Raw genomic sequence first — 16,615 nt, 5'->3', positions numbered from 1 at the left:
ACAGATCTTTCCCAAAATCCTTTTTAAAAATTGTATCACATTTCACTGATAACAAAGCTGGTTTCACTGAGAGAGTACTCAGTGCAGTTTTGTACCCTGCAAGGGGTACAAAACCCACAGGGGGTGGAATACATCAAGGGATAGAGGGGAACACTGTAAACTGGCATTACCACTGAGAAGCTTTATGAGTCTCTACTCTTACTGTATTCTTTATGCTTTTTAATTTAACAGAGCCTGCAAATGTTAGTAGAATTAAAGTTTTGCAGTTGCTGATCAGTTACAAGCACAACTAAAGCTGTAAAAAAACACTGACTTTCTGTTGTGTTCTACTAGATCATATTTCTTACAAATATCAATGATTCAGTTCTGGATCTTGGCCTTTTGTATGCCCTAGGCTTTACTTTTACGGACAAAGTCTTTGATAGCAGAATTAGCCTAAGGTTTTCATGCTTTGCCCCATATTCCTCCTTCCCATCACCTCGCTGCAACACACTAATACTTCTGTTTTACTGGAAGAAATGTCTGTACAGCAATATTGTAAATTGGATCAGTATCTTACCTGACTTCAAAAAAGAGCACAAGATTGTTATTCTGGTTTTCACTGACTTGATTGAGACACTTTGTAACAGCCTTAGTTACTATTCTGTAAAATCAGCATAATAAATCATTTCAGGGTATTATGCATTTTGAGTGTTTTGGACAAAATTCTCTTAAATAGAAGCTTTAATCAATTGCATTTTGTGAACAATTCATATTAGTCATTCTGTAAACCTGATTCTGTAAAATTAAGAAACCTTGACCAATAAGATTAAGTAGGCCACAACAATAGAAGCCCCTTTACTCAGTGCTTGTACCTCTGCAGGAGTCCTGCTCTATGTATCTTGTTCTGCTTCAAGTAAAGAATTTTCTAAAACAGGTGCCTCACTTGCCAACTGGGGGAAATATATGAATGCAAACTAAATTGGTTTTAATCTTTGGTTTTAAGACCTACGTAGAGAATGGAAACTGTCAGTGCATTTCTAAACATAGATTCACGGTTGTTTTTGGAAAAAGGGTTGAAAATAATTAAAGGTCTGTTCCAATTAAACAGAATTAAATTAACAATATAACTTTAAATGGAACTACCACAATTTAATTTTTAATTTTTAGAAAGTGATGGAAGTTTGAAGGATCTGATTTGATTAAGTACAGTCTAGGCTTTCTATGTTCTGTCTGAAGAAGAATGTTCTGATCTGACCTCTTCAGTGAATATACATTGTCTTATGGAAAAGATCCACTGTATATTGGGAGAAATGCTGTCGTGTTTCCTGGCTTATAAAATGTATTAATCCCAAAGATGACAACTGTGGCTTCTATTGGAGACAACATTGAGACCAAGATAGGATACTCCAAACTGCCAAAGAAAAGTAAAAAATAAAATAAGAAATATCTACTTATATAGCTTCTAGGTCTTTTTCTTTAAGATGTTAGAAGTATTACTCAAGAAAAAGACTTAAATTTTTAGAAAGTCTATTCTGTTGCTGCATATATGAACTGCTTCTATCTAAATGCATAAACAAGCAAGTAGCATATAAGTCTTAACTCTTTAGCAAAAGAAAAAAATTAATTTGCATAGATTGCCAATGAAATTTAATGAAAAAAAAAAAATCACTGAAGCTATCAATGAATTGGTATTATATATATTGGCTCATTGCTAGCAAGCTTTAGTTAACAGCACTGTGAAAAACCTCCCTCCCCAAAATGTGTGGTTTCAAATATACTTCCAAATTTTATAATTACCTATTACTGTTACTTTGAATGGTAGAAACACAGAGTTGACTCAGATACTGAGCTTTTACACCATTTTAGACCAGCTTTTACATTTTTTTAATTTAACTTATTAACATTTATAAATTGTCTTTTAATTAAGAAAAAGATATGGAAAACTTCAGTGAATATCTGGAAAAAAATGTAGCAGTACAAATTTATTAAGTACATACTTCATTATATTCTTGCATTAACCAATTACTCAAGCTGGAGGTTCTGCTGGAAAAGTGTATAGCTTCATCACAAGTAAAATTGTCAAGCTGCATTAAAGAAGAAAACGTTGTAATTACCAAGCAGAAGAATCAGTTTATTGTTTTGTTTGTTGTTTCAAAGTTGCTGCTTTCAAGAATTCTACAATTCACAAAATATGGGCTGTATGACCAGAAAGGAAATATATACCACTGACAGAGGGAAGTCCTCTAAAAACCCTTTAAGGAATGGAAAAGTATCTTTAACTGAGAAACAAACAGGTCATTTGCTTTGCTGTAATTGTCAAGATCCATGTCTTGCAGCAGAATTCTAGTTCAAGAGGTGATAGCCTAGTGTGGTTCCAGATTGGAATGCCTTGGATGTTTTGCATGTTTTCTTCTATAGGGATAGGTGGCTGTCCCAAACTATGAGTTTTAAAATGTCCTGCTGTATTCTTCAGTAGGAAATGCACTTTCATACATTTTTGGTAACCTCTAGATATCATTGACATTATTCAAAATGTTGAAATGTACTTATTTCTTCTACAGGATTAAAATGTTCATCCTTTTATTCATGAGGGAGAATGGTCTGCAGTGATGGTAGTACACAGAAAATAATTACCAGATTTTTAAAAATAAGCATATGTTTGAAATTGATGTATCCTTGGGGCAGGGACTGTCTCTAATTAAATGTTTATACAGTGTCTAATATAATGAAGCCAGGAGCTGGTTGACTGTTATGTATGCCATGGTCCAAATATTTGATAATAACAGTTCTGCAGTCAATTTGATCTTACTTTTGATCATTATAAGTGTTTTCCTAACACATACTGCAGATATATGCAATTTGAAGGGCTTCAGGCTAAATTCTGCAGTCTGTTTGATTCTACCATATCCACCACTTTGGCACTCAAAATCTTGATCCAAATTCTGCTTTTTTATTGTTTGTCACAGGAGGGATGGGATAACACTGTACTGAGGGAGGTGGGACAAGTATCAAACTGATTTTCTAGAAAGCAGATGAAAGAAGTGCCAGTATTGCTATTTAAAGTACCAGTAAGCACCCCTATAGCACAACTGTAATTTAGGGAAGAATAGGTTATGTGAAAATGTTCTTTTGGATTCAGTATGTGTTTGTTTTGCTGTAATCATCGGGACTCCTTTTCAGACATGAGACTCTTTCATACTCTTGACTTTATTAAGGAATTGATTTTTACCAGGATAATCCTGGCTTCCACTCAAAGCACAACTGTCTTCACACAAGACAGAACTCTGAAAACAGGAAACTAATAACCTTTGGGAGCCACCATCTGCAGATAAAGGTTTTAAAGATAACACTCTTCCTGGGAGTGGTTGGACAACCATTTCCACTTAGATGGCACCTCCTGCCTGCCTAAAAATAAGAGCCCTCATCCCCTAGGTCAGCTTCTACAGACAGGAAGAGCGATTCATGGAATTAGGTACAGTTGATTTGTTGGTTAAGAATTAAGAATTTCTGATTTCTGTAATTGTTAGGTTTTATGTCTCTTGAGTTTTACAATTATTATTGTACTGAAAAGTATAAGTATTAATGATAATTTTCTAATTAGTTCAGTTAGTTACTATTTCTGGGTATGACAGTTAAGTCATGAATAAACATATGCTGTAACCCCAGAGTTTCCTTTTCCAGTCACTCCTTTAAAAAAATGAAAAATGCCTGTTCGTCTGTGAGGGAATATTTATTTGTCTGGGAGTTGGATCTAATCTTTAGAATGTATCTGGGTGTCCCTCTTTGCTAAAACAACCTTAAAACACATGCCCATCAAAGCAAAATTTGGAATAGCTTACCTCTTTGCTGGGACTCAGTGTAAATATATTGATGGACTTTCTGTCCACACATTGATATACTCAGAAACAACATGAAATTATATGTAGCCTGTTGACTGCAGTAGGGACTGGCAAATAAGAAATTATGGAACTTGGTGTATATTTTCATTTAACAGCACTTCTTTAACTTGGAAATGCCTATGATGCCCTACAGTACTGTTAGACCTTGGGCTCCCTAACTCAGTCTAACAGTGATTTTATTATGTTCTTCAGAAGCACACGAAGAGGCATGAAGAGAGGTTACTTACTAGCTGATTTTCAAAGGTTGTTTCTACACATTCACACGGCCAGTCTGCTTTGCCCTTGCTTCAGAGCTCTAGCTCTGATTTTATAACACTTAGCAGGCATAAGATAAAGAGCAGAAGGGGGTGAGACATGTCTTTTCTTAAAGAGATGGGAAAACTGACATTACACTTGCATGAGAATACTACCCGATTCTGTATGGAACAGTATTCCTGTGCAATGCCAATATTTAGTGCCAGAAGTACTGAATCCCATTACTTGAATGTGAACAGGCAGTTCAAAAAAAAAAAGTTATTAGTAAGTAAATCCTCTTACAGTTTCAGTGTATTCTTTACTATATTTGTTTCCCAGTTGCTTATACTTTTGTTACATTGATTCACATGTTTATATACTTCTGTGGCTATAAACATGTAGTATTGAATGAGATTATCTTTCACATATATTTTTTTCCCACTACAATTATACAAACATCTATGTAAGTGGGCAGAACACTGAAATATTAGACCAATATAATAGCACATCAAATTTGACAACTATTTCCAGCTGCATAGTTTCAGAGGAGGTTTTATAACTAGAGGGATTTGGGAAAATAAAAAGTGTATATGTATATTACTCAAGGAGAACTCATTTTTAATTACAAAAGAGAGGGCGAAGTACTTGCTTTTAGTAAACTCAAAAGTGAAGAGAAACAAAAAGTATTTATGAAATGTCTTAGTGTCTTAAGATTAAAAGAGTGACACTGAAAGCTAAGAGAAAAATCTAAGTGGGCAAGACAAAACCTTTTTTTTTTTTTTTTTTCGAATGTTTGTCTTTAAAAAATCCTACAAGGTTTTTTTTGTGTGTTTTCTTCCTGTAAACATTTGCTTCATTGTACTGATTCTCAGAATAGTAGGAATTGTTAGTTGAATGAATAAAACGATCATGAAATAAATGGGTACAAACATACAAACAGGCTAATTGTTGTAGTAGAATGTATCTGTTGTCAACCTTTGCAGGTTGTCTTGCAGTTGTACAGTTTCATTGGCCCCAAATGGTACTTATTGAACATTTATTTTTTATTTGTTTGGACCACGCCAGTATTACACAGGCAGCATAAGGGAATAATGGGCTGCATTCTTTGGGTTACTGAAGAGTCAGCACAAATTGTGGGAACAAATAACAATCAGACAAGGCAGTGTTTTATAACATCAGGACTGCAATCCATCTTTGGGATCTTTCAAAGCTGGGCTAATAAAGGCCTACTTACAATCCCCAGCAGAGTATGGTTTAATTAAATTTGTCCATTAAAGTACTCCTCCCCCTCCCTCTATATTTTAAAAATTAATTCTGCTTTCTGCCTGTTGTTCTTCCTACATCACAGATGCACTGAGCCTTCGGAACCGACAGGTCCTCTGTGTCACGCTGAAAGTCCTCCAGCACCTGGTGGTGTCAGCTGACATGGTGGGAGAGGCCTTGGTGCCCTATTATCGGCAAATCCTCCCAGTCCTAAACATCTTTAAGAATATGAATGGTGAGTTATCCTTACAGACACTGTGTCTTTCAACCCTTAAGGTAAAAAAGGGCTCGAGGCAGGGTTAATTAACAATGTAGTTAAGATTTATTACTGTGTATAAACTCAAATCCATTTGGAGCTCTAAATAATGTACCCCCCTTTACTATTCCCTAAGGATGCACTGAAATTAACAATTTCATTTATTACTCCTTGCACGTACAGTTTATTTAACACAGTACAGAAGCACTGAAGCACTTCTGTAATCTTCAATAATTAAATTGTAAAGTTTTGTAAAAGTCTTTTGAATACATTAATAAATTACAAAGGTTTTTTGCTCCCTCCAACATTTTAGTTTGGTTCAGTCATTTTGTTCAGTTCTGTCTTCACAAGAAATTCACCACCCCCAGCAGGCTTAGGAAGGAATAAAAGTAACAATCAAACTAATTAATCTGAGGGTCAAGAGAACTCCTTTTTGTGGAAAACTTTCAGGTCACATGATGTCTAGCAAAGTAGTGAAGTCTGAAGTTATTGATCACTTAGCAGGTTTTAACATAGAGAAATTTGGAAGTACTTTGTATCTACAGTTGAGTATGCTATATTCTTTGTAGTGCAAATCTCTCTTGCCTGTCTCACTCTTATAACTATGGTACTGAGAGCACTGTGAGTACCATATATTTTGAATGCATTTACACCATAGTCACCAGGTAAAATCAACATGCTGCATCTTGCTTTCTCCAAGCTACTCTTTAAAATATTTTTCTGTAGTAAATCTATCTGTATTATCTGTTCAATTATCTACCAAGTTATTGACTTTAAAATATATGTTGTTCGCATGCAGCCCAATAGGTCAAAAGAGCTTAATTCCTCACAGTCTTGCAAAAGCAGTACTGACAGGTTTTTCATGAAATCCATGGCATTTTAATAGTTATCTACAGGACTGCTTACTGTTTGTGCTGCTACTGAATGTACTATCTTTCACTCACTCTTTTAATACCTTGGATTGAAAAATGCCTGTCCAAAGACTGACTTGCAGAATCAAATAAGATTTAGGTTTTAGTTCCCTTTAAATACATAAATGTCTGTGACTGTTGTAGTTAGTGAGAAACTTGCAATAATGTGTGGAATTCCATAAATGCAATGTGGTTCAGATGACAACTGTGGCTTTCAAGAACTGATGGGATGAAAGGTTATGAATAAAATCTGAGGTTGAGCTTCAGCAGTTTCAGTAGGACTCCTTGTGAATTAGAAGATTCATCCATTACAGATCCAATTTCAATATCCTGCACAAAACAAGACCATAAAAAAGACTGTCATTGATTAATGAATACACAGTACATACTTTTTCCAAATTTCAGCCTGAAGCAGCCCATAAATACTCTCAGCTAGACTTTTTCTTTGAGTGATTTATATTAATAATACGGGAATCTCATGTGTGCTAGGTACATAGTTAACAAAAGTATTTAGATATGTTCTAAACATGTCCTGGGTTTTGATTATATTGTGATCAAAATAAAACATATTTTCAGCACTTTTGCATGACAAGTAGAGAGGCATTTGCTGTTATCTAAAGCATCTATCCTTATGGTCTTCTTATACTGGCCCTTAACAGACTTGCAGAAAATATGCAAATCCCAGTGAGTTTAAACATGTTCTGAATGGTACCTCAGAAATTTTATTCACAGTAAATGTCTCTGATATGTCTGAATTATGATTCACTCCACAATATTAGACAGGCTTACAAATAAAAAGTGGGGGAAAAAAAATAAACTCTAAGAGCTTGTATTGGTAAAATCTTAAATTTTGGAGATCAGAAACAAGCATTTAATAAAACAGATACAAAATGTAGTCTTAACTTCAACTTGACAGATGTTTATCTCTTGTGTTGTTCTTCAGCCAACTAAACTGGTGAATCAGTTCAGAGTTCCAAGTGTTACCTGAGCTTAGAATATAGCGATAGTTTGAGAAGCTGTCAGTCCTGTCCCAGTTTACTCTAAGCAATTCTTTCCAACTTCCCATCTGTTTCCCAACACTGAGGCTACAGTTTCACAGTCAGCAACAGTATTGCTTAGTTGCCATTGCCTTCTAAGGGCATTCTGTGATAAAAAAAGGAAGTAGCCTTGATGACTCTCCCTCTAGGCAGCCAGTTGGTGTAGCTGACTGTGATTCCCGATGCAGATTTTTACTGGATTAGCCAGGGAGGCTATGAACTATGTAAATCCTCTTTTCTGGTTTGGAAGCCTTTGGTGCTTAAAGATTAGATCTCTTTGCTCCTATACAGCCTACTGGCCAACTGCTTCTTAAATGTTCCTTTATGCAGAGTTATTAATAAACTCTTGTAAATTATATACAAAATGTTTATTATTCTCATAAACACATAATTTTTCATATATTACTTCACTTTTTTTCTTGTACTTTTGACATTTCCACTTTTTTCTTTTCCCATCTGCTGCCTCAAAATCATTCTGCCATTATATTATACACATAGTCCCTTTTGCAAATTAGCAAGTTCTGATATCGATGTCTTTTCATATCTTACTATGTCCCCCAGACATGCTTGTCTCTAAAAATGAGTGTCTTCATAATGATTATGTTGTCTTGATAACTGTATAATTCCGGCAAAAACAGTAGAGTACTATTGACTTTTTGGAACAGGAGATAATCTAGGTATTTCATTAAATTTTTTAGCATCCATACTAGAAATATTTATTACAATATTTTTAGTCAACACTGCACAGTATCTATTGATTTCTTCTTTATAATGCCTTTTAGCAAAGTGCATTTCTCTTGTAATTTCATAATCAAATAATATTTTTTTCTGAATTTTCTGCAATTTCTGTGATAACATACAGTGTAAATGGAATTGCTGTTGATCAACAAATTGAAGTATGGAAAAAAAATTTTATTAAAGTTTTTGGGGCTACAGATAAGAGATTGCCAGGCCTGTGTTCTAAATGTGTTCTAAGTGAAAGAGTGTATTCATTGAATATGGATAAATTCTGCCATTTTCCATCCAGTCTTACTTCTTGTGTATGGGTGAATTTACTATTAAGAATTTTTGTAAATTGAAAAACAAAACAAAACAAAAAAACAAAACAAAACAAGTATTGAGTTGAAATTAATTGAATTGTAATTAATGAGAACATCTAAAACATGTTTACCCTTCTGAGTCATAAGATACAGGTAAAAATAAATCAATGTGACCTAAATTACAAATGCCAGAGGAAAGATCAAAGTCTTTTAAGGTAGGTACCTTACCTTTTTGAAAGCCAGGGGAGAAATCTCAGTGATATTCAGAAGAGTCTGTGTAGTGAGCAAGGGGCTTTTTGGTGCACAAAACATGTTTGGTATGTCTGAATTTGTGCCCTCGCTGGAGCTTAAACCCCTGACTCACATGGGACATTTCACTTGGGTTCTCAAATGCTCTGTGGCAGAACAATAAGACCTAAAAGAGAGAAGTTCTGCCAGTGGTGGTGGTGCATTTGTCTTGCTGGTGTCTATTTGTAGAGAAAGTGGGAGCACCATCACCAACTGGCCATAGCATACTCTGAAAAAGCAGTGAAACTTTCTGTTAAAACTTTGTTCTGTGAAAGAGCAGGAGAGCAAGCAGAAGGGACGTGTCTTCATCCCAGTGATTAGGGAATAATCCTGAGACACAGAAGCTATTTGTCTAATCTCTGCAGATTGAGAAGAGACTAGCACCTTCTGAGCAAGCTCTCCAACATATATACTATTGTGCATATATACTACTAATATGTAATATGAGAAACAAAAGAGTCATGGTAATGCCTGGTGGGTCTATTATGAACCCTGTAATGCCACTTAAGCTTTCATTTAAATTTATAAGTTAAATGTACTGTTATGAAACTCATTTTAATATTGCAAAGAGGGAAAGAAAAATATTTATAGAAGCAAATGAAAATATGCCTTCTTTTTACTTCAAAAATATTTTCTTTTGGGTGTCTTATTTTCTAAGCCAGTTTTTATGAGGCTGTGAGGTGTTTGAGGTGAATACAATTTAAGAACAAATAGAATAAGTTTGTTCTTTTGTGACAGCAGTCACAAAAAAGTAGTCTTCAGTGCCTGAAGTATGCTGTTAGGTTATGTTCAGAATATTTTCTGAAACAGTAACCTATTTATTAAAAATATTAGACAGTCATAAACAGCAAAGTTCTCATTTAATTTACCTGACTGGTGAATCAAAATTTCATTGATTTAGTTTAACAACTATTTTACGCTGTCAAATCTAAGCAATCTTAACAGCTGTACTACATCAGTTCATGTGCACAGGTATATTTCCATGTCATCAGTTTATATTATTCACTAGTGATCAAGAGCAGCTTTTATGAAAATTGCAGCTAGAATAATGTAGAATGATGATAACAAAATATTGTTATTATTTAAATGCCTCCGATAGAGAAGTATGGGGTGGCACTGCACTGAAGGTATCTCTCCAGAATGATAATTTCTTCTGTGACTTGTTTCAGTCACCATAAGACAAACAGCGGTAACAGGGCAGACTGAAGACCAAGTTTCTTTTGTCTGCAGTAAAAACATTCTGCACTATCAGTAAATTAAAGCTAATATAAGCTTCTGTCAGTCTTTACCTATCTAGCCAGTACTGTAAAATAAAATTTGAGAGATATGGCTGAGAATACCCAATGTAGCTGAATTGCAGCATTCAATGAAGTGTTAAGCCACAAAACAGAATTATGCTGCATGCAGCACCTGAACTTCACTTAGGAAAAAACATTCTCTTGTCTGAGAGGTACTTCACGTAATTTGGAGAACTCTTTTTTCAAAATACAGTAGTACTTTACAGACTCTAAAGGAAGAAGCAGAAGTATTTAATTGCAGAAGGAAGAAACTGTTCCTACAGGTAACAGTGTCCCTTATATTGGAGCTGGAGTGTTTCAGAAGTGCTTGTGTATTCCAGAGGCAGTGATGCTCCTCAGAGTGGTTCGTGGTTATTACTGAGAAGCAGCAATTATATTTTAATGTGATTGAATATGCTCTAAAGAAAATCTCTTGCCCAGAACATTTCAACTGTCTGCTCCCTCCTCTGGGAACTCCACAAGTGCTTTCACAAAGAATGTCAATCTTGTTCTAAAATACTTTATAGTTTACCAACTATATAATCACGTTTCAGATTCGAAAGGAGGAATAAATAAATAAATAAATAAATAAGTGGTTAAAGCATCATCTTTTCCAAAGCAATATTTGAGGTTCTCTTCATTTGTTTTCTGAACTTTGAGATTTCAGATTATTCTCAGGCAACTCAAGATTTCTGAAATTTAAAAGCAAAGATTCTGAAATGGCTTCAAGGGTATACACTTTAAAGGAAGACCAGCATGGCAACATAGATCTGAATGAAGAAATTATTTTTGCTATATTTGTAGTTTTTCAAAATGCACTTTCAGCACAAGAGGATTCAAAATGTTTTCATCAACATTTACTGAAAAATATTGTGGTGTTCTCCAAAATGGAGTCTCTTGTGCCAGCACTATATTAAGCAGATAAAGAAGAACTGATTGCACTCAAAAAATTAATACCATTCTGGTGAGAAGCAAAATGTATTTTTGTCATTACTGTCATTAAGTGTAATTAATAATATTATTTTATCAGGCTTCCCTATGAATTACAGATCTAATAATATTTATTTAACAAATGTCCTTGAATGTTTTTAAGAACCTAGAAACATTTTTCTTCCATGAGATCAGCTGATGGTCTTTTAAAAGTTATTTTTTCAAAAATGCTTTTTTTTTTTGGTCAATAACCTTGTCTTGGAAGTGAAATTCTCCCAAAACAATATTTAATAGAGTAATTAAATATGGAATAACAGAGAATTAATATTCAACTGTTAACAGCTGTTGTCTCATATATTTTCTTGCACACTGTCCAATCCCTACTTGTCTCAGTCACCACTGCATACTGAGTGACAGGAAAACCACTGGAATTCTGAAGGGCTGAAATTAGAAGTTACTAAGGCCCACCTGTACTAGTCCCTTTGATGCTTTAATATCGTCCGATAGAGAGCAAGTGATTTTTAGCTGATGATACAATGAACTTTTCATGTATAATCAAAACCCTGTCAGGTACATTATAACACATTTAGAGAATTATAAGACTTAGATCATAATTACTGGGTAATTTCTAATTACTATCTAATTTCTTAGCTGAAAATACTGCATCAGTCTGTGTAAAATAAAACTGACTCAGCAGTGATTAAATTGGTGTTATTAACATTTAGCACTTACTTTTAATGTTTTAATAGCTAATTAATTCAGCATCTTGAATTCTTGATAAAAGAAAAATTAAAAGCTCCCCATGTTGAAGGATATACATATCATCCATTTTTTACTTTTTCCTTTAACCAGTTTTAATTTTTTTAGTATGTTGACCCAAGGAAAGGAAGGCTGTCTATTGGGTGAATAGACAGAGGTGAGAGTTAGGACTTCTGAATTCACAGGAAATTTGTGGGCAAGTCAAATAATGAAAAGGTCAAATTCTTCCCATGCCTTGGTGTATACATCTGCAAAATGGATATAACCTCAAAGGGCTTGTAGGCCTCAATCAACATTTTCTTTTCAGAACTTTTACAAAGTTCCAGGAGTGTGACTACATATGTCAGTGAAATACCATTTTCACAAAATTAGGAGTTAATTTAATGCTTTGCTTTAACACTTTTGTGTGATTTCTGTTCCTGTGGGAAATAATTGCCTTTGGAAGTCTAGAGGAAGATTTAGACGTTCAGAACCAGATTTATATAGCATTTCAATGGCATCTGTAAGTCTGCCTTTTCTGCATGAAAATGCCCGTCTTAATCAGGCCAGGTTGCATGGGGCTTTAAGCCTGATCTAGTGATTAAGGTGTCCTGGCCCATGGCAGGGACATTGAAACTAGATGAACTTTACAGTCCCTTCCAACCCAAGCCATTCTATGATTCTAAGATAGCGTGTAAGTACCTGATCGCAAAATGAGACAGGGAGGTGTTTAAATTGCCAGAGAATACCATCTCATTGGCATGCTTTGAGCAAAGTTAATGCGTATCTGTAATATTAAGCTCTGTCTAAAACACAGGAAGAACTATCATTTTCAGGTATTTTGATTGTAGATTTATTGCTGGGGGAGAGACAGGGAGAGGGTTGTTGTTTTGTTTGTTTTTTTTCAACAATAAAAAGCATGTACAGATGTGCGAGCAGAACTGGAACGCTACTGCTCAGTTCTCTACTGCTCTTTGACTATGTAAAGTCTAGGCACATACTTGCTTCATCTACAGTTTCTTCTTTGGGGATGATTTCTGGATCCTTTGATGAACCCAAGCAAGCTACAGCATGAAGGATGTTGCAGATTAGCATCTATTCATGTAGAAGACTATTTCCCACAGATCAGCCCGTGTCCACGTGGCAGGATTACAGCTCTATAGGTTCACAGCTGTCCCAGGTAGATCAGAAGTGCACCTGTCATTCTGCAATTCTGATTAAAGCCCATAATCTTTGGAGGAGTAGAATTTCAGACCTGTGTCTGTGCTTCTTATTTTCAATCAATTTGCTGTAAACAGCTCCCTCAAGGACTTCTTTGTCACCCTTCTGAGGCTTCTGATTTGGTTTGCAAAGGGTAGAGACACCTGTATTTGTTGTCTAGATATTAAGGCTTTCTTTGGATCTGCCCCTTACAAGGAAGCTATAGTGCTACAAATTTGTCTGCTACCCCTCCAGTTAGGATTTATTTCTTCCTTCTTGGTAATTTATTTCTACATTTTTCACATAGTTGGATTGCATATAGTGAGACTGAGAGATGATCTCTTCAGTCGGACTGGCACTACACTTTCATAGTACATGTTAGTTCTGAGAAAATATTTTTCTGCATAATTCTTCTCTTTTCATGTATGTTTGTAAACAAATGTGCTTAAGTTTGAGGGGACATATGGTTTCAATTTGTCACATTTATTAAGGTAACATTTCTTATTTTAAATATACATCTGAAATATGTGTTCATTTAACAATTCTAAGTGGATTTTGTTTATTTATTGCAGATATTTTTAATTTGTGTGCTCAATTAGGGTTTCTTTTCTGAGAAGAATATTTCTGTGGAAGTCAGTTTGAAGTTGCCAAAATCACAGAAATTGGCTCTGTACCTGGCTTTCTGTTTTTATATTGTATCTAGAAGCAGCTAATAGAAAGAGAGGAGCTTTGGAGGGAGAGGGAACTCCCTGTCTGGATGAGAGTTTTCCTTGTGGCATCTTTCTCTTCCCCTCAAGGAAAACAGATTAAAGCCCCATGTAATGGTATGATACAAGTAGGTGCTTAAATATTGCACTGTGATTAAACTACCGCAATACTCAGGTGATTAAAGTGCTTCAGGTCCTTCAGTTATTATTCTATTATATCATTTCATCTCATTTCAAGACATTGCTTTTTTCTTAGATTTTGAACACTCTAGGCAACAAAGCTGATTTTCTGAGGCCTATAACTGTGAACTATTGATTCCTTTTTTCTATATTGCACATCCATCATTCTCCTTTTTAGGCACACCAACAGAAACTTGTATTCTTTTTATAATATCCTCTGGCTGTCCAACATGCTGATGCAATTAGCACATGACAATCTCAGTTTCTTTTGCAGGACTGTTCTAGCTGAGTGGTAGCTTTTTGATTTTTCCAATTTGAGAATTAGATGAACTACGTTAGACATTTATGATCAGAGTATTTGAATGCTGGTGTCTGCATCTCATCCAGAAATTCATGCTTCAACTAGAAGTTATGTTTAGGAAACAATACTGTTTTTATGTTAGGATTTAGCATTTTTATACCAAACTATGTTCCCTATTATCTTCTCTTTGAAAGTGAAAATAAGCACTCAGGAAAAGGTAAGAAATGCCAAAGTTAACATTCAACTTCATTTCTTCTTGCTTGACTTTATGTATTTCCATTCAGCTTCTAAACAACTGTTTACTTACTGTTTATAACTTAACACAAATATTTTGTACAATTCTTCACAACCTGGGATAAATGTGGAAAACCCCAATTTTTTTTTACTGCAAAGTGGTTTTCATTGTTGTGCTGATGCTATACATTTTACTGACAGTTTTGGTATTCATTTTCTCTCTGCAGTATATATCTAAATATCTTTTTACTATTTAACAACCTTTCTTTACTACAATTTGTTGGACAGTGGCTTGTGAAATTTTTAGGCCACATTGTATTTGGTATTTATCAGAACATATTCACAAAGGGCCACCTGAAAATCATTTGGAATAAATTTAAAATTTATTCTCCGCACAAAAGATAAATAAGTTCAAGCCAAGTAGGGGGATTTAAGGGGAAAGTGGCCACACTGAGGACATGATCTTCTCCTTATTAGAAAAGATATGAAAGTTTCTTTAATAATTGAATAATGCTTATCTATCTGCTCCACCCTATGAAGCTAAAGTCTGGTAAGGAGGAATCTTACCAAAACTTCTGAAGTTATCAAATACACAGTTTTTTTTACAAGAAGTGTAGACTTCCTATTTCTCAGATAGAACACAGCAAACTTTCTGGTCTTGGGCTGAAAACCAAACAAAATAAATTGTCAGTTGGCACCAGAAGTGATTTGTCTGCAGTTTCTGCTGCAGTTCAAGTTTAATTTTGATGCCTCCTGCTCTTATTCTCCACTATTACTACATTATATTCCCCACTGTACTCCTCATCCAGGACTGATACTTTGTCACTGCTTAGTGAATGGGTTCCTCATGAATGGCATAAACAAAATTAAATGTGTTTGAATAAGCTACACTATAACATAAATGAGCCACTGTACTGAATTTCCACATCGTTTTCCTTTTACACAGGTGAAACTTCAAATAACAAAACATTTGCTAATAATTTTTCACTGAAAATATGTTGTGTTTTTTTTTTTTTTTTGTGGGAAACTTTGGCAGAATTTTGGGGTCAAAACCTCCATGATAAAAATATTTTACAATTCTATTTAAAAGTATTAGTTGTCAATACAACTAATGCATGAGGATTCTTACTAGATTGATGTTTCTCAGTCTTTTAAGGTGTTGGAAAGAAATCTTACTTGAAAGAAATCCAAGAGTCATTTAACCTTTTTGAAGAAGTCCACAACTCATCTTATGTGTGTTTGTCTCAGCAACTTTCCATCAACTGTATTTAGGCTAGTGTTTGAAATCTTATGTAGGTCTTTAATTTTTTCCTATTTTGTATGTTAATAAGGTTGCGTGTATAAAAATCTGTGCATTATATATATATATGTATTTATTTATCATATTTAATTATACATAAGTATAGGTAATTATAGAAGATCAGTGGTCTTTGCATCACAGGATGAGAGAATTAGTAGAGCTTTCTGTCCTGGATACTTATTACCTAGATCAAATTAGAAATTTCTATGCCATCTGACTATCGTGGCAATGTTTGTTATAAGAAATAATAAATACCAGTAACTGAGGAATAGTTTATCCAGTTTGTTACTTTAACATATGACCAAAGTTCATGTTTGAGTTTTAGCTTTGAAGCTACATCTTTTTATTTATTCATTTAATTTACATCCAAGTTCATGGAAAATGTATCAGGCCTGTTTTAAGGATTCATGAGGTTTTTATATTTTATTGTCTCACTTTATGGTTATGTAATGTATATTTTTCCCTTTGTATTACAGACTTCAACCAATTTGAATGGTGAATGACCAAGTGTCCTTACAAACAATAAATTCTTTTCAGTACATTGGTTATACCACAGGGCAGTATAACAGAGTCTTAAACTGCATGTTTAATAAAGCTAAACTTCCAATATAGGGAAGTTTTATGCAAGAAAGTGGTAGAAATCTGTTTTGAAACTGAGAAAAAAAAATGTACTCAACCTTTTCATTGTAGAGACTGTTCCTGAAAAGTAGTTGAGATTTCTGTAGTTTCAACGGGGGATGGGTTTTCTCCTACAGTTGTGCTTATTTTGTGACTTGTCCCTTTGCTGTCAACTTAGCACTCAGAAATTTACATCTCCCCTTGTCATTTTCTTGCAAGG

The 16,615-nt window shown here is 34.6% G+C and overlaps 1 protein-coding gene and 1 long non-coding RNA gene across 3 annotated transcripts in view; one reads left to right on the top strand and one right to left on the bottom strand.

Moving 5' to 3' along the window:
* The window catches only part of PACRG (parkin coregulated), a 217,604-nt gene that overhangs the window by 117,362 nt on the left and 83,627 nt on the right, over window positions 1-16,615 (top strand). For both annotated transcript variants that reach the window (XM_068676965.1, XM_068676964.1), the window contains one exon: window positions 5,464-5,613. In XM_068676965.1, the coding sequence (XP_068533066.1) occupies window positions 5,464-5,613 (150 nt within the window). The remainder of the gene's footprint in view (window positions 1-5,463; window positions 5,614-16,615) is intronic.
* The window catches only part of LOC137854026 (uncharacterized), a 48,027-nt gene continuing 36,961 nt past the window's right edge, over window positions 5,550-16,615 (bottom strand). The window contains exon 3 of the long non-coding RNA XR_011094920.1: window positions 5,550-6,875. This is a non-coding gene — a long non-coding RNA (uncharacterized lncRNA). The remainder of the gene's footprint in view (window positions 6,876-16,615) is intronic.

Source organism: Anas acuta, chromosome 3 (genome assembly GCF_963932015.1).
Source record: "Anas acuta chromosome 3, bAnaAcu1.1, whole genome shotgun sequence".
NCBI classification, from domain to species: Eukaryota; Metazoa; Chordata; class Aves; order Anseriformes; family Anatidae; genus Anas; species Anas acuta.
Note: the sequence above shows the minus strand (reverse complement) of the source record. Positions and strands in the feature narration are given on the sequence as shown.